This window comes from Lissotriton helveticus, chromosome 4_2 (assembly GCF_964261635.1).
Source record: "Lissotriton helveticus chromosome 4_2, aLisHel1.1, whole genome shotgun sequence".
NCBI lineage: Eukaryota > Metazoa > Chordata > Amphibia > Caudata > Salamandridae > Lissotriton > Lissotriton helveticus.
The window spans coordinates 131249019-131269540 of record NC_136064.1 but is presented as its reverse complement, the minus strand read 5'-3'; the positions used below and the strand labels follow the sequence as shown (position 1 = coordinate 131269540).

The 20522-nt window shown below is 43.7% G+C and overlaps 1 protein-coding gene across 1 annotated transcript in view; it reads left to right on the top strand.

The window, feature by feature from the left end:
* The window catches only part of LOC144751975 (nicotinamide N-methyltransferase-like), an 84823-nt gene extending 80914 nt beyond the window's left edge, over window positions 1-3909 (top strand). The window contains exon 3 of the mRNA XM_078639934.1: window positions 3456-3909. Coding sequence (XP_078496060.1) covers window positions 3456-3909 — 454 coding nt within the window. The remainder of the gene's footprint in view (window positions 1-3455) is intronic.
* The last annotated feature ends 16613 nt before the right edge of the window (window positions 3910-20522 follow it).

Below are 20522 nucleotides of genomic sequence, written 5' to 3'. Positions count from 1 at the left end.
GGGGTGTCGGGAGCAGGCGACGATGGAGATCGGGCGGCACAGGCAGCAGGAGGGCGCAGGAGCAGGAGCGAGGATCGTGGGGCGACCAGGCCGGTGAGGGCGCAGTGGTTGCTCCTGAACGGGAGTAGAGGGTCCCCTTAAGAAGGGAGCAGTGAGGGCGGGTCAGCTGGGAGGCGGGAGCATCTTAGCCAATCGGCTGGTGGGGGGGGCGGGTCTGCAGGCAGCGGCGGCGGGAAAACCGGGTGCGGGCTTCTCTGGCGGCCCTGCGGCGGCTGGGGCGCCGGGAGCAGGCGATGATGGAGATCGGGCGGCACAGGCAGCGGGAGGGCGCAGGAGCAGGAGCGAGGATCGTGGGGCGACCAGGCCGGTGAGGGCGCAGTGGTTGCTCCTGAACGGGAGTAGAGGGTCCCCTTAAGAAGGGAGCAGTGAGGGCGGGTCAGCTGGGAGGCGGGAGCATCTTAGCCAATCGGCTGGCGGGGGGGCGGGTCTGCAGGCAGCGGCGGCGGGAAAACCGGGTGCGGGCTTCTCTAGCGGCCCTGCGGCGGCTGGGGTGCCGGGATCAGGCGACAATGGAGATCGGGCGGCACAGGCAGCAGGAGAGCGCAGGAGCAGGAGCGAGGATCGTGGGGCGACCAGGCCGGTGAGGGCGCAGTGGTTGCTCCTGAACGGGAGTAGAGGGTCCCCTTAAGAAGGGAGCAGTGAGGGCGGGTCAGCTGGGAGGCGGGAGCGTCTTAGCCAATCGGCTGGCGGGGGGGCGGGTCTGCAGGCAGCGGCGGCGGGAAAACCGGGTGCGGGCTTCTCTGGCGGCCCTGCGGCGGCTGGGGCGCCGGGAGCAGGCGACGATGGAGATCGGGCGGCACAGGCAGCAGGAGGGCGCAGGAGCAGGAGCGAGGATCGTGGGGCGACCAGGCCGGTGAGGGCGCAGTGGTTGCTCTTTTATTATTTGTACACCTAACTATCTGATCACGAATAAGTGAATCTGTTAAAGTCTCAAATTGACAAGTCAGTGACAACCCTCTCAAAGCAGCAACATATGATGCAATATCTTCGTCCATTTTTTGTACCCTACAGAAAAATTTGTGTCTTTCAAGAACTAAATTTACTTTTGTGGTAAACCTTATTTCAAGTATCTGCAAACTCATTTCATAAACATTTGCAGCTTGTCCATCTCCACTACCAAGGGAAACTTCTGGGAGATTTTCATATAGCCTGCGACCTTCCACACCCAAATTGTGTAGTAAAATAGCTTGCCTACGCACTGGACCATATTTATCAGCACCAGTGGCAAGAATGTAGGTAAGAAACAATTTCTTCCATTCCTTCCACGGAATGGTTGGCTCACCAGGAGTTGGTAAAAAGGCAGGTGGAGTGGACAAAGCTTGATCACTCATAATAACCAACTTACACAATTAAAACATTACATTTAAACTTTCACCTGCAAATGAAAGAAGGTTAGTTTAAAATAAAGAAACTAACATAACAAATTAAAATAAAAACCTTCATGTCTTGAAACTTGAAAATCGTTTTTCCTTCCAAAGTAATGACAGTAAGTTATAAAGATCGGTTTCAAGTTTTTTCTTGCAAAGCGATGACTCCAAACACTCTTTTCTCGAGCGACGTATCCAAAATGTGCAAGGTTTGTCGCTGTTTAGATTCATGCTGACAATTACCAGTCAGTTTCCCGATTTTCACCAGCAATGACAAATCAGCAAAAGGGCTTGAAAATCAGAAATAGTTGAAAGTAGATAATTCAGCGCTTGTAAATACCGATGCAGAAAGAGCCAACGCTCGCACATAAAACACCAATATTACTTCAGGTGTTTCAGTAGTTCAAGCTCTGTGTCCAACACAATAAGGCACAAGTATAAGTTTTTGTTATTTCAAGACTTGAAGCGCAAGAAAATACTAGTAGTATTTCACAAGAATTCCATTTTGATTGAATAAAAGTTCATATTGCTTTCAACATTTTGTATTCTCCTCTTATCAAAGGTAGAGTTAAAATAGTTGAACGTCTGGATCCAAATAGATTTAAGTTGGGTACAGAATTTAATCAGTTGAGTACAGAATTTAATCAGTTTACTCACTAGAAGGTGGATGATGATATGTAAAATATTCCAAAGTCCAAGGGTGGAGGCACCAGCATCTGCCCCTTGCGCAGACAGGTTTCCCTCGTCGCCAATGTAAAGGTGAGTCCAAATAGATTGATAAAATTGATATCTTTATTGTATAGTTAGTACAGGGACCTCCAGCTCATCCACAGCCTGCTTCACAGCTCAGTTTGATCTACTTCAAAGATAACATTCTAAGCTGCTAGGCAACTCATTTGCATTCCATATGAGTCATCTCTACAGAATCTGTAACCATTCCTGAAGAAACATGTGCTTCTTCATATCAGTTTTTTTCCCTTTGTCCCACTTAAGTGGGGATGCTCCTTATGCCCCTGTTTTTTTAAGGGCTTCCCTTCTACCGCTCCCTTTTTTTTACCTTCTTCACTGTCTAGACATGGTGCTGCCTCCCTCCACTAATCCTCCTGTAGAGCTTGTTTGCAAAGGGAAAGGTATGTTGTCATTATGACATTTCTTCATAATGGTGTTTCAACAGTCTGACTTCAGATCAGGAAGCAGGCAATCAGAGTTACTAAATGAGAAATTGGTTATGGTTTAGGGTCGGTTTGTTTCCAGGATTATATGAAGAATATACTAATTAATAAAGAATTGTATATGGATTCCTTGGCAGATCTGAAGGTAGTGATTGGGGATCTGTCGATGGTGTGTGATCCATTCAAAGGGAGGTCAGCATTCTGTGAGAATAACATTCAGATGTGATGTACAGGCATTAAAATACTATCCTACAGACATGGTGCAGATGGGCAGGAATAGAGTTACAACCCAATGCACCGATTTCAGCAGGCCATAGAAATAATATATCAGTAAAACACCAACATCATCCGGAACCCTTGTAAATTTGGATATACGTATTCAACTTCATTTCATTCTGAGGGAGCCTGATCTTGAATTGGTATTTGTGTGTGCACATACATGTGGAGCATTTGTGCTCACATGCATGTGTATCTCCCTGTGTCGAGCAAACCATGGAAACCAGAACAGCCATCGTTATGTTGGTAATGTTTCACTGTACACACTCTAGCTTGAGAATGCTGATCTCACAATAGAGAGGAAACCTCATATATTGTTTTGTTTTTTAAAATACATAGAGGGTGTTGTTTGAAAGGGTTTAATCCAGGGTGTTTTACTTTAATGCTTACAACCTCATACATCAGTATTATTGTGGGCATGGAGTTAGAACAGGAAATGTCATGTGTACTTTGTACAAGTCGAAAGTTAGCATATTACTTTTATTTATACACACTAGTTCAGGACATTTCCCACAACATGAAAAAACGTATTTTAGTCAATAATTAAAACAATAATAATTATGTATATTTCTTTTTTCAGGGAAAAATGGCCTGAGAAGCAAAACATTTTTAAACAAAAAATCAAGCAGGTTCTCAAATGTGACGTCAGAAAAAGTAACCCGCTGTCTCCCACCGTCCTCCCCCAGGCTGACTGCCTGCTCCTAACACACTGTTTGGCGCCTCATGTGACAAATAAAGAGGAGTTCTGCTGCACTCTAAAAAATGTCTCATCAATGTTAAAAAATGGAGGGCATTTAGTATGGATATGTTGCCTCATGCAGACATTTTACATGATTGGGAGCTTCAAGTTTCCTCATTTAAGCATCGATGAGAGTTTTGTCAGGAAAGCACTAAGTGAGGGTGGCTTTGTCATTCTGGAGCTGCAGGTGTTTTCTAGGAGGGTTAATCATTTGTATCACTTGGCAGATTATGAAAGCTTTGCAGTTGTTCATGCAAGAAAAGAAATGCCTACTTGCACTACTTATGAATCATAATTCATAAACATAAAAGCTACAAAGAGGAAATTAAAATGTAGTCTCTGGACTGAAACACATGTTTCTGTTTCCTGCTTGTTGACCCCACTGCTGCTGAGACTGCTGCTCAGATTCTGCCTCTCCACTCATTGCTTTACAGCTGGATGTTGCATTTGCTTGTAACACTTTGCCTTTGCTCTTCCAGATTCTGTTTCATTCAATGTCTCCATGTCCTTTGCTGTAAGGTCAAATGTTGTGGCTCACTGACTACGCCCTGGAAGGAATAATGATTTGATCTGGAATTGTATTACTTTTTGCAACTTTCCAATAAAAGTGCCCATTTTCTCAAAGAATTGAAATCTTTTTGCATTTTGTTCAGTACTGCTAAAACTCTGCTAGCATGCCCTCTAATGTCCTTGCATAGATGGTTTACATATCTTGTGGATATTTTCCATTGGAAGATAGGATACAGCCCTCTATCCACTGTTTACTGTTTGCCAAAATATGTTATTTAAATACAGCTGTAAAAATCACTAATGAAATGTATAAGAAACAGATATCCGTGGTGATGTGTTCTTATACAGTACATTGTTCTCAGATGTTCACAGTTGTGTTGTACTGTACATAATGCAGTGAAACATTCTACAATTCAGGAGACTCATGTAATTGACTGTGGAAGGAAGTATAGCACTCTACTACCTTTTGACCAGGTTCACACTGCACAACACCACATACACACACAAACACAAACACAGAGACACACACTCTCTCACAGTGCCATCCAGCTTCCCTGATGATCCCCTTAAACCAGACACAAGCCTAAAACTGTATGAGGCCAATTTTCCCCTGCCTTCTAGAGATAGCAACACTGCTTTCTAGAGAAGAACACAGTTTCACTTTTCAGCTAGCATTGTATTTCATATATGTGTGTGTACACTTCTCTGCAAAGGATAAACCATGTCTCTTGTTTACCTTTCTATGTCATCAAAAACATTTAACAGTTTAAAAAAAAAGAAGATTTGAAAAAACAATGATTTAATTTTTCAAATTAGGAGTAAGTCAGATATTTCTCAATTTTAGGTGTATAAGACAAAAGGATAGCAAGGGTTTGTTTGACTTGGCAGACATCTTGAGAAAGGAAGCAGGTGTCTGGGACATATATAATGAGAAATATTTGAGAATTTCAAGGTCATAGTTTCTGAGGACCGACCATTAAAACTGAGGTTGAATCTATAAATAAGATAGTCGTGCATTTAATTCAGACTGCAGTGAGATGCATTAAAAATTACAATATTCTCAGACCAGAATCAAAGGATTAAACAAATCTAAAAACACTGATTACACTATGGAAACATAGGATGAGAGTGCAAACTCCAAATATGGATAGGTACAAAAAAGGTTATGCAAAGAAAGAAAAGACAAACAAAAGGGAAGCTGAAAGTCTTTTCTAAAAACAAAAAGCAGACGAGGAATATCTATATTTTCTCAACATTCTGAAATGTGGACTCTCATTTATTTTTTTATGCGTGCTCTGAAATCCATCACTAAGACCAGATGCAGGAAGACTATTTACAAAGTTTTGATATTGCATTTCTCAGATCGTATTCACTTATGCCCCTTTTGGTATGCTCTCAAGGTACACCCCAGGTTGTGAAAACATGATCAAGTAACACGCTATCTGTCAGTTGATTGAAATCATTGGAAATCAAAGCTTGATGTTACTAAACACTCTCTTTCACCATTTTCATTATGTGACACATCCAATTCTAGAAGGACATCTAGTCCAAAATGCATTGAGCATTAACAGGCACATGCATCATTGTAAAAATGTGCGATTCCTTATTTGCGATATTTAAGGAATCGCTAATAAAGAATCGCAAAACGCGATGCAACATCAAATTTGTGATTAAATAAAGAATCGCAAAAAATCGCAAATAAAATAGCGATTTTGGCAATTGCGATTTCGCTATTAGCAATTTCGCTATTTGGAAAAATCGCAATTACCAGAGTCTCACATTGATGCATCTTGATAACATCAGAACCAGGAAGTGAGCAGCCCTAGCCTCATTTTCAGTGCACAGGCTCAGGGAGAAGAGGGAGCTGGCTCTGGGAGCTGAACAGGAGTGGGACTGAGAGATTGGAAACACCTGTCAACTAACTGAAAATGGAAGCTGCACAAACAGCAGAGGATAGCCAAACAGGCAGGAAAAGGAAAATTAAATTTTCAGAAAAAGAAATTGACACCCTCATTGAGGGAGCAGTCCACAGCTATGATGAGCTGTATGGCAAAGCATCTTTAAAAGTGCCCAAGTAGGAGAAAAGAAAAATATAGATCCGGATCCAAAACAGAGTTAATGCCTTTGGTGTGACACAGCACCACTGAAGAGCTGAAAAAGTGATGGTATGATTTGCGCAGTCGGGCTAAGGTGCGCATTGCTGACCGGCTGAAGGAGGCAATGAAGACAGGAGGCGGAACACCAACAGACACTGGGAACACTCCCATGGAGGACTTGGTGAATCCACAATCCAGCCAGAAGCTGTTGTTGGTGTGACACAGCTAGACACCTCAGGAGCTGCACACACATTTGAAGGTAAGATGAATGCATGTTGCCATTGTCCCAAATTATAAAGTTAGAACCTGAGCTCAGAACAGCATAAGTGCACACTTTTTAGCATCTACTACACAATGTTTTCAGAAAGGGAAGTGCATTATGGGAGATGTAGGCAGGTTGAGCAGTTACAATGAAAAACACACAAATATGCAAAAAACAACTCTAAATAGTGTAACATATGCTCAATTTAATGACAAATAAAATATTTAACAACTGTGACATGATCTCACAAGCATGAATTAATGCTGTTTTGCACTGTTTAACCTCAAAGATGCAGATTATGTAGAAGCTGAGGATAGTGATGTCCAGGATCTGCAGCTCTCCAGCGCATTTGAACATGAGGACACACCGGTTCTGCCAACAAAACAGTCACGAGCACCAAACTCACGCAGGGCACCTGACCCAACACTTGTCCCCATGGCTTCAGATGATGAGGTCAATGCAACACCTGAGGGCAGCCATCGCCAATCCACTCCCATCACAACTCCACAAACACAGGTCCGTAGAGGCAATCTCAGAGTCCGGCGTAGAAGATGTAGAGCACGCAGTACACAGCAGGCAGAGCAACCATATGATGTCTGGGGTGGCCTTGAGGGACAGATGCTTCGTACGCATCACCTGCAAAGCAAGAACACACGATTAGTTCAGATCCAAATTGGAAAGATGGCAAACAGTATTGCACTACTGTCCAATAGTATACAGCAACTGACCAAGTTTGTGCAGGAGGGACATGCATCTCAGAAAATACACCATCACCAACTTATGTAGTACCTCAAAATGTATGAGAAATCTAACATTAGGCCTGGTCCTGCAAAGGCACTGCTGGCATATAGGTCTGTGACCATGCAAACACAAATGTGCCATTGGAGCGGGAATGTGGCTAAAGCACTGGACCAGGTGACCAATGCTGTGGAAATGATGAATGCATCCACTAGTGCAGCCAACATGTCTACGCAGGAAGAGAGTAGAGAGGGTGCCTCAAGCATGAGCAGTATAGTCATGCCAGTTGCCACTGCAGTGAGATGCAACACACGCAGCAGTACCACCTCCACTTCCAACATGAGGGATGAAGATGCTGGTATCTGACAGGCATCTGGGTGTTCGTGGGAGAAAGCGCTAGACTTCCATGTACAATGAGATTCCGAGATGGTGACATGACCATTGTTGCAATGTGACCTTTTGACTGACTTTCAAGTCATCCTTACTTTGCATTCCCCATTTGTCCATTACCTAGACTCCTGTGCCAATGGTCACATTGAAAGTGTGCTTCAACACTCTGGTCATTATTTATTTACATAAAGATAACTTTGCTTGTAATATACAGTTTTTGTTTCATCATTACTCACCTTAGAAGTAATTTTGTGTGATGTCCAATCTTCTCCTGCGCCCTACGACTGCTTTGAATATCCTTTTAAAGTGTGCTTTGCGACACACCTCCAACTGCTGCAATGACTCCCTGAAAACTGCCTGACGCCAGTAGATGTAGGCAACATAGGACCTGCACATGCGTTGGGATGGCATTGGTCCTACGTGTCTGTCGTTGCAGGATGGGGTCCAATTCATTAATGGGATCATGGATCATTGCTGCATACAGCCTATACTTATTGTAAATCTCATCCTCTTGCTGTCATAGCAAAGTTATGCGGACTCTGAAAATGCACTCATTTATTCGCCTCTGTCTGTGTCCAGCAGCCTGCAGCCTCATCCTCCTCGCCATCAGGGTGTGTTTAAATAAGTTTGAGTTGATTCGAGCTGTATGTGATTTGCACTCATGATAACGAGCTGGTTGTGATCCTTCTTATTTTACGAGTGCAATTTTGCGATTTTCAAGGAAATCGCAAAATGCGATATTTCATGCATTTTATTTGCGATTCTTTATTTGCGATTCTCTATTTGGGAGGGGCAAATACATATTCGCAATTATTTTCTCAGATCTTTTTGCGATTCTTTATATTTGCAAAAATCTGTGTTTTTCGCAAATATACCATCGAGCATTGCTACACTGTGTTTTGCGATCGCAAATGCAATTTTTTTGTGATTAACAATTTTTGTGATTTCTTAAACGCTTGATGCATGTGCCTGAATGGACATTACGGGATAATTTTTTGATGAATAAAATGTATTTTATTCCCAAAGATTTCTTCATGGAACAATCAGGAAACCATTCTAGAATAGTATTGATTCATAATGAAATGTATTATTGAATTTAATTCAATGAATATTGAAAGAAGCATTTTCTGATTCTCTAGAATCACTAACATTGATGACTTGTTGGAAATTCAACATTCCAGCAGGTTATGTTCTAATCCCACCCATGGAGCAAATGGCATACAAGTTACATAACAGAAGTGTCCTATCGACTCAGCTTATTCCTGTAACTACACGGACTCTACTGGAATTGAGGGCTAGACTTTACTTTCTGCTAGTAAGAATACTAATTCCTTCCAATTCAGCCCTCATCAATATCATCCCATCACCCCCCCTCGAAAGAATTTACACTCAGTTCAATGGAGGAATCTGAGAACACTCTTAAAGCCTGGAAGTCTGGTATGCCCGATGATCTTTGCCCTCCCCAGATTTTGGACACCAACATGGCAGCTATTAATCCCACTTTGAATTTCATTTAAAATTATTCTTTGTGCCAGGTGATTTGCCCAAGCCACACGGAAGTCGATAGGCTGATTCCATTGTTAAAAAAGATCACTTTGAACAAATCAGTTTTGGCCAACTATTGGCCAATCTCTATGTTTCCTGCATCCTCAAAGATCATGGATAACCTGGCTAACACCCAACTATCCAGGTACCTTGAACCCACTTAGTTGCTGCATCTATCACAATTAGGTTTGTGTCCAGAATACAGCACTGAATCCACACTGTTGAGGTTTTTAAACTGGCTGTAGACAATGGGAAGAATGCTGCCTTGCTATTATTAGATCTTTTGGTGTTGTTCAACAAGGTATCTGATCGTTTCCTGATGCAATGTCTCTTTGGCATAGGTATAGGTGAGACTGTGTTGACTCGGCTGAGTTCTTTTCTATCCAGCAAATATCAGTCTGTAATGATGCTGTCTTTTGCATCAGACCAAAGTCTCCAAATGTGGTGTTACCCTGGGCTCTTCCCTAAGCCCAACTTTGTTTGATGTAAATATGTCTGACTAGGCAACCCCAGTGGAATCCTTTAATGTGTAGGCTATCTCTTATGTTACTAACATGGAGATTCTTCTGACAGTAACATCGCTGTCATTCAAGATAGATTTGATTTGTGTCTTTCAATAGTATTCCAGTGGCTGAGCCAGAGCATCCTCCAATGCAACATACATAAAACAGAAGTGCTTGTGTTTGGTTCCAATTGCTGACGTTGGGATGGTGGGGTATATGGCCTAGTTCAGCCCCCTCTCCTCTGACCACAACCACAGGGATGAAGTCCACTTTAGTACTGAGGTCCTCAGGACACAATGGGACCTCATCGCCCAACCAGCAGTGTGCCAAAAAGCACATTTGCAGAGTGTTGTCAAAAAGGGGCAAGGCTTCAGACCACCTCTCAGCAATCCCACTGTTTTCGACTTACTGAAAGAACCTGCTGGACTAGTTGGCACCAAAGGACCCTCAATAGCAACAAGGACTTCATCTGCCAACCTACAGTGTACCAAAAGGCATGTTTGCAGTGTAGTGGTAAAAGAGGGTGACGTTTCCCATGAGTTGCTGTTTTTTGTTTCATTTATTTTAAATTTAGGAATTTTCTGTAGCCCCCCCTCCCTTGGTGCTTTTGGGAACCCCCAACCACCTGGCCCTGACCCATTTATTTTTATTAAAAAGATTGGGGCTGTATGGCTCCTCCCCTGAGGCCGATATATGTCCCCCTACAGGGCCATTTTGGGCCACTGGGATCCAATCCCCTGGGGCTTTGCCTCTGTTTGGGGACCGTGGGGGAAACCCCAAAGCCCCCACGGTCCCCGCTGGCTCCCTACCACTTGCAAGAGCCAGCATTGCTTTTAGGCAGAGGGAGCTGCTAACATGCAGCTGCCTTTGCCCAAAAGCAATACCGCTTCATTTCATGGAAGCACAGGTTTGCTGTGGCATGTCGGGAGCACTGCATTGGGTGGCAGTGCCCAGGGACAAGAAGGGCACTGGTGCCGGGGTCTGCAATGGACCCCCACCTTTCTTAATTACTGCCCCGGGGCATTATTGGAGGGCTCGAGCAACCCACTAATTTTTAAATATATGCTCATGGAATGGTGGTCCCCAGAGCTTGGTGTGTCAATGAGGAACCCTGCCCATTAATAATTAATGCTTGCCTCAGGGGCCTAGCCCACCCATGGGGTTAACACAAATGAAGCGCAGGAGAAAGCGCTTCATTTTTTAAAAAAAATTGGCAGGATGCGTGTACCCAGCGCAAATCCTGCCAATGTATTTTTTTTAAGAAATATATTTTTGAGCCTTGGGGGTCCCCTGCAGGACCCCCTGAGCAGACCTAGGGGTCACAGTGTTTCTACCCTTCCCCCTTTTCATATTTTTTCTCCTTTTTTCTTGTGACTCAGTTCAACCAAGTCACAAGATGGATGCCAACACTTCCTGGTTGGAATTGTTGGTAGGAAATCAGATCTCAAGCATGAGGTCTGGAGGGTTAGTGGAACCAAGTGCGACCCTTCTGCCAAATTTGGTGCAATTCCTTTTAGCAATTTGGGATGTAGTTGCGTCAACAGTTTCCTAGGAAAATTAATATGGAGAAAGAGCGATTTGAAAGCCCCCTTTTTTCTGAGCCCATGCATGACAAATAACTCTGAAACTTTCAAGACAGGAGGTGACCTGAGTGTCCCATTAGTTTTGAAAATGTGACTAAGGTTCGTCCAATATATTGGCAAAAGAAAAAAGCTTTTGCTAAGGAAACTAGGTCCTAACTATAACTACCTATTGGTGACTGCCTGTAGGTAGTTACAGTTACCTAGTTTCCATTGGAAAAGCATGTTTTGATTAGTTTATAACTTTGGCATCGTTTAAAGAATCTTTATGAAATTTTCATAAAAGTTGAACTAGGTCAGCTCCTATCCTGAAAGTGTGGGGCTGATTCGTCAAGCGGGTACTGAGAAAAAAGAGGGGTCCAAAAATGCATTTTCCCAATGTTAATTTCCATAGGAAATTTTGCGACGAGCTACAGCAGTTCGCTCACTGGAATGACCCCAAATTTGGCAGTAAGGTAGAGCTTGGTTCAGAAAGCGACCTTTTCTTTTAAATTGTGTAAATCTGTTCAGTAGTTTTTGAGACATTAAAAAAATAATAGTCAAAAAGTCCATTTCCCATAGGAAACTTTGTGCAAGGCTACAGCAGACACTACTGAAATGAATTACTTCAAATTTGGCACAAAGGTAGTGTGTGGGTCATAAAGTGAAGTTTTTTTAAATGATGAAAATCTGTTCAGTAGTTGGTGAGAAATTAGAAAAAAAAGAATTTGATATCTGAGCAGAGCCTAAGTCCTATGCACGAGCTTCAATGTGATTGGCTAACAACACTCCAAACCAGGAAGTGTTGGCAGCCATCTTGTGGTTCAGTAGAAGTGAGTTGCTAGAAAACAGAGACACAAAGGTAGAAAACAAGAGAAGGGGGCAGAGTTGAAACACCCTGACCCCCCACTATTTTTTTTAAATCAGCGTAATTCGTGCTGGGGTCGCGGGTTCCAATGTTTTATTTTAATGAGACCCCAGGGTGGGTGGGTCCTGGGGGCCTTTCTTAAAAAATAATACTGGGGGCTCGCTGCAGCTGCGGGTTTCGGCAGGGGTCCCCGCAGTTACGTGGTTTCACTCATGTTGGGAAGGGGTTTGTGTGGCCCCCCTCCTGGAGCTCTCAATCTGCTGAAAACTTAGTAATTTGACAATTCTTTATGTCATTTTCCAAAAAGTTTCTCTTTTTTGATCAGCTCCTATCTTGAAAGTTTAGGGGTGATTGGTCAAGGGGGTGGTGAGAAAAAAGAGGGGTGTAAAAACGTGTTTTCTTAATGGATTTTCTATAGAAAACTTTAGCCAAAGGTACAGGTCAAACTGCTGAATGGAATGATGCCAAATTTGGCAGGGAGAAAGGTCTTGGTCCAGAAAGCGTGGTTGTGTTGAAATGGTGTCAATCTGTCCAGTAGTTTCTGAGATATTAAAGGTAAACAATATATATATATCTGGTCGGTGCCTTACTTCCAAGCAAAAGCTTGTCTCTGATTGGCTGCTTACGCTGCTTCAAACCAGGAAGTGTTAGCAGCCATCTTGTGCCTTGCATCGAGTGAAAATATAAAAGAAAGGTTCCGGGGGCACTTTATATAGCGGAGCTCCGTGTAATGATGATTTGGACGCAGTGACGGTTTAAGATTTCTTAGCAATAAAGGAGAAACAGGTGAGTGCCAGGCAGCGTGACTTCCAGTCCAGGACACTAGTGCCAAACATCACCACTTTGGAGGTATGCCTTTAGAAGCCAGACCGTCGGCTCGCAGCTGTCTACCTGTGTGAGCTAGTATGCTGCTCTGCCTGTACCTCTGTGAGCTACTACGCTGCTGTTCCTTTGGGAGTGGACGGCTCGTAGTTCTGCCTCTGTGAGTTGAGCAGACGGGCCGCAGTTGTCCCGCTGTGGGCAAGGGTATGAATTGTTCATATGTCTCACTATATGAGCATTGAAAAGCCATTTTGTGATTCAGTCCGTCAACTGGCATCTGTCTGAGGCATTTCTGAAAACATACCAGAGCTCTGTCTGTGAGAGACACCCCATTCACGCTGCCTCTCTCCACATCAGCAGGTAACACATCCTCTTCCCACATCACCAGCATACCGTCAACAACCTTCTTGGGGCCGCAAGTCTCCCTCTGTGAACCACTAGTAGCTCTTCCAGTGCGACTTCTCGGGCCCGCACTTTTACGAGCCAGCCCGCGGCTTGCAGGTCCCTGAGAAGAGATGCAATTGAAGCAATGATTATGCCAAATGACACCCAACACTCCGATATCCCCCAGCAGCAGCTCCTTGTCCGCCATCCCCTCTCACCCCCCACAAACAAATATGACAGGAATGTTTTTAAATGTGGAGCCTACAAATCGGCTGGTGTTCCAGTTTTAATAAAAAAGATGCTTGTGATGTTGGACAAATAAGAATCTTAGTCATGTATGGATTTACATATAAAACATGGTATTAAAACAAAACAACAAAAAAACTATGTGTGTAAAATATTTTATTAAAAGGAAACAACAACAAATAAAACTATGTACCACCATGGTGTGTCATCCCTCGACACTTTGTGAATCACAGCCTGCAAGACAAAAAGAAAATTAAGATGGTGCGTTATGCAACCAGCAAAGGATAGAGAAAGAGTGGAAGAGTGAGCTACAAGGAAGATAGAAAGAGAGAAACAGTGTGAGAAAGAGGAAGAGAGAGAAAGAGTGAGAGAGAGTAGAGGAGAGAGAGTGAAAGAGAACAAGAAAGGAAGACAGAAAGAAAGGGAAAGGCAGAGAGGAAGAGAGAGAAAGAGAGAGATACAAGGAAGAGAGAAAGAGAGAAACAATGTGAGAGAGAAGAGAGAGAAAGAGAGAAAGAAGAAGAGAGAAAGAGTGAAACAGTGTGAGAGAGGAAGGGAGAGAGAGGAAGAGAGAGAGAGAGAGAAAGAGTGAGCGAGATTAAGAAAGAAAAAAGAGTGAGATACAAGGAAGAGAAAAAGAAACAGTGTGAGAGAGAGGAAAAGAGAGACAAACAGTGTGGGATAGAGGTAGAGAGAAAGAAAGAATGAGGGAGAGAGGAAGAAACAGAGTAAAAGGAAAACTAGAATAGAGAGAGAAAGGAAGAGATGGAGAGGGAGTGTTGATACTTAGTGTCACTGGTGTGTCTCAAACCATAGTGCACCGTTAAGTTTAGTTATGTGAAAGATAGTATAGCATTAGTAATTGCAGATTATATACAACTGTACAAGCATAATTCTCTGTTTTGGCTCTGTGCACCCAGGCTGCTGCATCCCATCCACTTCCACTGCCCAGAGGTGTCTAACAGCCGCTGCGCACCCAGGGCCATTTTATCAAGAACGGCGACAAAATTAACGCTGCTTAAGCTGCAGGAAACTGCTGCAAAAGCGGTGATAAGGAGCTTGATAATATGCCATTGGGAATTCCCATAGAAGCCCAGGTTTGATGTCCTTCACACCAGAACCTGGGCTTCTACGGGAATCCTCAAAGGCATATTATCAAGCCACTTATTGCCTCTTTAGCTGCAGTTTCCTGCCGCTAAAGCGGTGATAATGTTATCGCTGTTCTTGATATTATGGTCTCCATTCTGCTGTAGCCCATACACGTGCACTGCCCAGAGGTATATACCAGTCGCTGCACACCCAGGCTGCTGCACCCCATCCACTACCACTGGCCAGAGGTGAGTGCCCGCTGCTGCGTAAACAAGCCTCTCTGCTCACCTCCTGCCACCGGTGTGTGTCGGAGAGAGTCAACTACTCTGATAGTGTTTGGGGGGTGTCCATTTGTGAATCAGAGCCTGTTAGATAAAAATCAAGATAAGATTGTGCGTCATGCGTCTATCAAAGGAGAGAGGAAGAGAGAGAGAGAGAGAGAGAAAGATTGAGAGAGTGACACTGGAGAAAATGTTCGCAGCTCCCCTTTGTGTCACCGGTGTGTCTCCAACCACATGCCAGAACATAGTGCACCGTGAAGCTCCCACATCTGAAACATAGTACAGAATTAGTAATTGTAGGAAAGACCAGTATGCAGGAATGAAAAGACAGAGACGGTAATTCTCTTGATGTGGTTTAATCCTCAGAACATGTTTTGTAAGCAGCAAGTATAAAGCCAGAATGACTGAACCCTTTTAACTTCTCACATTCAAAACATAACATTCCCAAAGCGACACGAGGCAGCCAAGAGCTGTGAGAGCCCACAGTTATAACTCACCGGCCCCTCGGGCATTGCACCAGTGCTTGCGTTACCAATCCGTCGCTGTGGCAGAGTTAATGCAAGTGTGTATGCTTAAATTGCTCTGCCGTCTTTCTGCATTCAGGGTGCTGTGCCTCATCCATTGCCGTCACCCAGCGTTATCTGCCTGATGCTGCGCACCAAGGCCTCACTGCTCGCTTTTTGGTGGTCATGGCACCCTCCACATCATCCAGCTTAGTTGTGCAAGGTAACAGGTCTCACTTTTGCAACTGAGTCTTAATTTGGCCATGGCTGTGGCCATACTAGTGCACCTATCATCTTCGCAGGTTGTATACCCGCTCAGTGCTTGTGGTGCTACTAACTCAGTAAGAAGTGAGGCCATGTACTCTAAACTCTAAAATGGCTTAGAGCACATGTGCCCGGTCTTTTATATTAGTAGAGTCACATGTCCTGTAACGGCTGAGCTGGATGGGTGTGGTGTGGGTGTATACTAGCCGTGGGGGAGTGGCTGTGGCATCAGTGTTGCCAGATTGGGCTAGATCACACACAATTCGGCTATATTTTTCCTGTTGTGTGGTAACATTTTGGTTTGTGTGAGTTGAGAGATTATAAATTTATATACAACGCTCCAGCAAAGTAGTATGTTAAAGCGCTTTATTAGACAAATGTTTACTTGGCAGCCTGCTGCAACATCAATTCCAATGCATTCACCGCCTGATTGACGCTGTCCCTGCCCCTCCTTCCCTAAAGTAGCAATATTGGGCTTGTTTGGGCTACTTTTTAGTTGGCGTTGGGCTATAGAAAACTTAAAAAATCTGACAACACTGGATGCGGGTGTCCGTGCTGGAGTGCTACTGTCATCCGGGTTGCAAAAGCCAAAGTGTCACTTTGTGAGCCAAGTCCCACAATATGGCCAACATGGAAGGTACAGGGAATTACTGACCCTATATTCACCCTTAGTTCCGGGCAAGAAAGATGGTAGACATGGGATATCTGTGTAGATATGAATGTTTATTGCACATTCAGTGGAGTGTTGCAGCTGTAGCAATACAGGGCTATGGACAGTTTCACTTTTTGGCACATAGAGGGCAGCCGATTGGCTGCGTCAACATATATACTTATACAATCACTCCGACAATCCTCACACACTTATAGATTCAGTATACACTCTCCTTGCAGTACTCTAATGATGCAGTCTCTACATACGAACTTGTACAATGACCGAGACAAAGTTACATAACTAAAGGTTTCCCCCACTGTCAAAGGTAAGATGGTTGCATTCGCTAATCAGAGTACTATGTAAAGTGGTAGGGCCTAGGGGCAGCATATTGCATACATAATGAACACACAGACACAGATAGATAGTGGAACTGGGTACAGGCATTTGCACTCAACTTCTTATTATTAACAAGGTCACATAAAGGGACAATGATGTGTTCTGCACTAAGGTACGGGTACCAGATATGAAATCATATAGAAAAGATTCTATCGCAAAGGGGTCATGAATTGTGGTACACTAAGGTAGGATAGCAAATGTGAAATTATATACAAAATATTTTATCATAAAGGGTTGTAATGACCACTCCACAGACTTATTTGTAATTTCAGTGAGAATTTATTGGTAACTTGGTCCAGCTATAAAGAAAGGTGCAAGTACGATCTCTGCCACATCACATCTGGCATCGTAACGTTCTCCACCTCTCGTGTGCAGTAGTCAGCACAGACATCGAGGAATGTTTTTAGTCACTTCCTCTTAAGAAAGTTTGAGGACATAGAGTACAATTCTCTCTGTCATAAAGAAAGCATGTCTCATTTTAACCCCTTCGGTGCTCATGACGGAACGGTTCCGTCATGAGCGTCGGTTGGCCTGTGCTCATGACGGAACCGTTCCGTCATGAGTCCATAGGCCCAATAGAAACTTCAACACAGCGCGAGAATTTGCGCCGCGCTGAAGGGGTTAAATTGTGAGCTCTTCTGACCACAGTGTATGTGTATGGAACAAAAGATGAAACATTTATGGAATACACTGTCGAAATATGCAGGTTTCAGGGTCGTTCGTAGGATCCAATTTCTCATTGTGAAAGCATCTTCAAGCTGAAGCTGTACAATTTTTTTTCTCCCACATTTCTTTCAATTCTGTCTTCTCAGACTTAGTAATATATGACGTGACATAGCGAGCAAAAGCAATTGAGTTATCTGCAACATACTGTATGTCCATATTTGCATTCCCCATCTTCAAAATCACTGGATTGTAATCATTAATTGTGGTCCTTTTTATATTATAAGTATTTTTGGGTGATTATCGAGTGATAGTATGCCTCACTGCTGACATAAAACTATTCACTCTTCCTTGCGATGACTTATGGTGCACTGAATTACTAGTAACTTTGGCGCTCAGCATGTACGTACCCTGCGATGATGCGTGGTCCGGTAGAGCCCACTCGGATCAATGTCTTTTTGTCTATTGAATTCTGCCTCAATAACGCCACATGGTGATGACTTACAGTGCACTGAGTTAGTAGTACCTTTGGCGCTCAGCGTGTATTACCGTTAGTTGTTGTTCTCATTTGTGACACATTTTTTTGTGGAAGCTATTGCTGGAAAACTGGAAATATTGTCTGTTTTCTCTAGGTTGACAATAAAGTGGTATTTTAAAATCACTGAAAAAACTATAGGTTTAAAGAAGAAAATAATTACAAATTAGCATTTAAAAACCTTTGAAATTCACTGAATAAGCCATAGGCTTCAGGGACGTTATAGTTACAAATTAGCATTTAAAAAAAACATTGAAATTCACTGAAAAAAACATGGGTTTCAGTGACGTTATAGTTCGCTGGACATTTCACTCATACAAAACCATAGAAATTCCACTGTTGTATTTAGTTGAGCTAACTATAACTCATGCCCCCGCAAGGCACTGCTGATGATGTCACACATTACATCATTCATGACATGGTCAGTGACACGTGGTGTTAGGCCGTTGATGGCCATACAACTTAGGGTGCGACTAACCCTGTGCAACAAAAGTACGCGCCACGTGGTGGTAGGCCCCTGATGGCCACATCAGCTTTGGGTGGCACTAACACTGTGCAACTCAAGTCTGTGCCACGTTGTAGAAGGCCCCTGATGGCCACATCATGTTCAGGTAGCACCAATCCTGTGCAACTCAAGTCCATGCCATGTGGTAATAGGCCCCTGACGGCCACATCATGTTCGAGTGGCATTAACCCTGTGCAACACAAGTCCCCACCATGTGGTGGTAGGCCCATGACGGCCATACAGCTCCGGCTGCGACTAACCCTCTGCGCAATTTTTCATGGAGTCTTTATGTTTCAGACCCGTGGAGCGTCCGCTATCCAGTTACTACCGGCAATAAAGGATGTGACGTTGTTCATCCATTATATTTGCAAGGTCACATGACCTGTGACACATGTGCCGGATGGGTGTAGTGTGTGTGCATGCCTGCCCTCAGGGAGTGGTCCAAGACATGTTGACAACTAGACCACTGACCTGCACATCAACAGCTAGTATGCCTGCGACAGGTAGATATGTGGGGCCAACAGCGGAATGTAATCAGAGTGGCATGGCGTGCTACAGAACAGGGCAGGGATAGCCAGAATTACTCTGGGGCTCTGGGCGTGGTTCAGTATATGTCCGGACAAGGACGTGACAAATGCATGTGTTCCCATTGTAGTGTTTACGGCACCAGAAACACAATAGGCTATGTAACGTACTGTGACTGGCATCCCATTAGATGAGCATCATTGACGTAATCACTGTCTTTACATTTTTCCTTATATTCATACATAAATTAGGTAAGAGATAAAACAGCAGTGCGTCACTGGATGTTTATTGCACATCCAGTAGAGTTTAGCAGCTAGAGCGGTAGAGGGACAGGGCAAGCACACTTTACAATATAGGCTCGTGGAGGGCGAACCAGAGTCCATCCGGGGATGACAGGTACAGCGGAACTGGAGGGGTACAGTCCCCAGTGAGGTCGCTGTGTTATTGGTCATTGAAGAGGACATGGCAGGCCATGTCGCGGACCAAGGTGAGTGCCTCAAAGTGTAACGGGGAATATTGGAAGGTTGTGGGGCTATATGTGGCACCAAGGATAAACAGGCCAGGTGGCGGAAATGAATGTAGTGCCTTCTTCTGATCTCAAACCCATCCACATCCTCGTCCGCATATGTGTACACTGCCCCACCTGTGGGTTTTTCTGTACCAGCTGCAGGACTGTGTGCCACTGACACATGAGTGGACAAAGGTGGATTGTTTTCCACACTGTGTGCCACTGACACATCAGTGGACGGTGATGGACTGTCTTCTACACTGTGTGCCACTGACACTTCTGGGGGCGCAGTGGATACACCTGCCATACTGTGAGGTACTATTACACCAGAGGGACGAGATATGAAGGATGTGGGGGAGCAGCATTCATCTGCTCCATGCCTTGTGCCAGCAATGCCATGATGAGGATTTGAAGGGCATGGTAGATTCCAGCTACCATTCATATTCAGAGGTGGGTGCCATCCTTTATGCCAGTATCCACAACATGTGCTCCATGAGCCTTTGCATGTGTGGCAGGTCATGGCATTTAAACATTTTTCAAAATTCACTGAAAAAACCATGGGTTTCAGACACGTTATAGTTAGAAATTAGCATTTAAAAAACCTTTGCAATTCATTGAAAAAAACATAGGTTTCAGACCCGTTATAATGAGTAATTAGCATTTCAAAAACCTTAGAAATTCACTGAAAAAAACATGGGTTTCAGACATATTATAGTTAGTTGAACATTTCACTCGTACAAAACTATAGAAATTCCCATGTTATTGTTAGTTCAGCTAACTATAACTCGCGCACCCGCAATGCACTGCTGATGATGTCACATATTACATCATTCATGACATGATCAGTGACATCACTGATGACATGACGGATGACATCTCAAGTGACATCACTGATGACATCATCCAGGTGAAAATCTCATGCACCTCCTCAAACTCTAATATAACCTTCGACACATCCACTCTAAAATATAGAGTATCATTTACAAAACCATCGACACACACAATACCAAATACTACTAATGCACTCACTGATTCCTAGGTCTAGACCCACATCTACACATTCA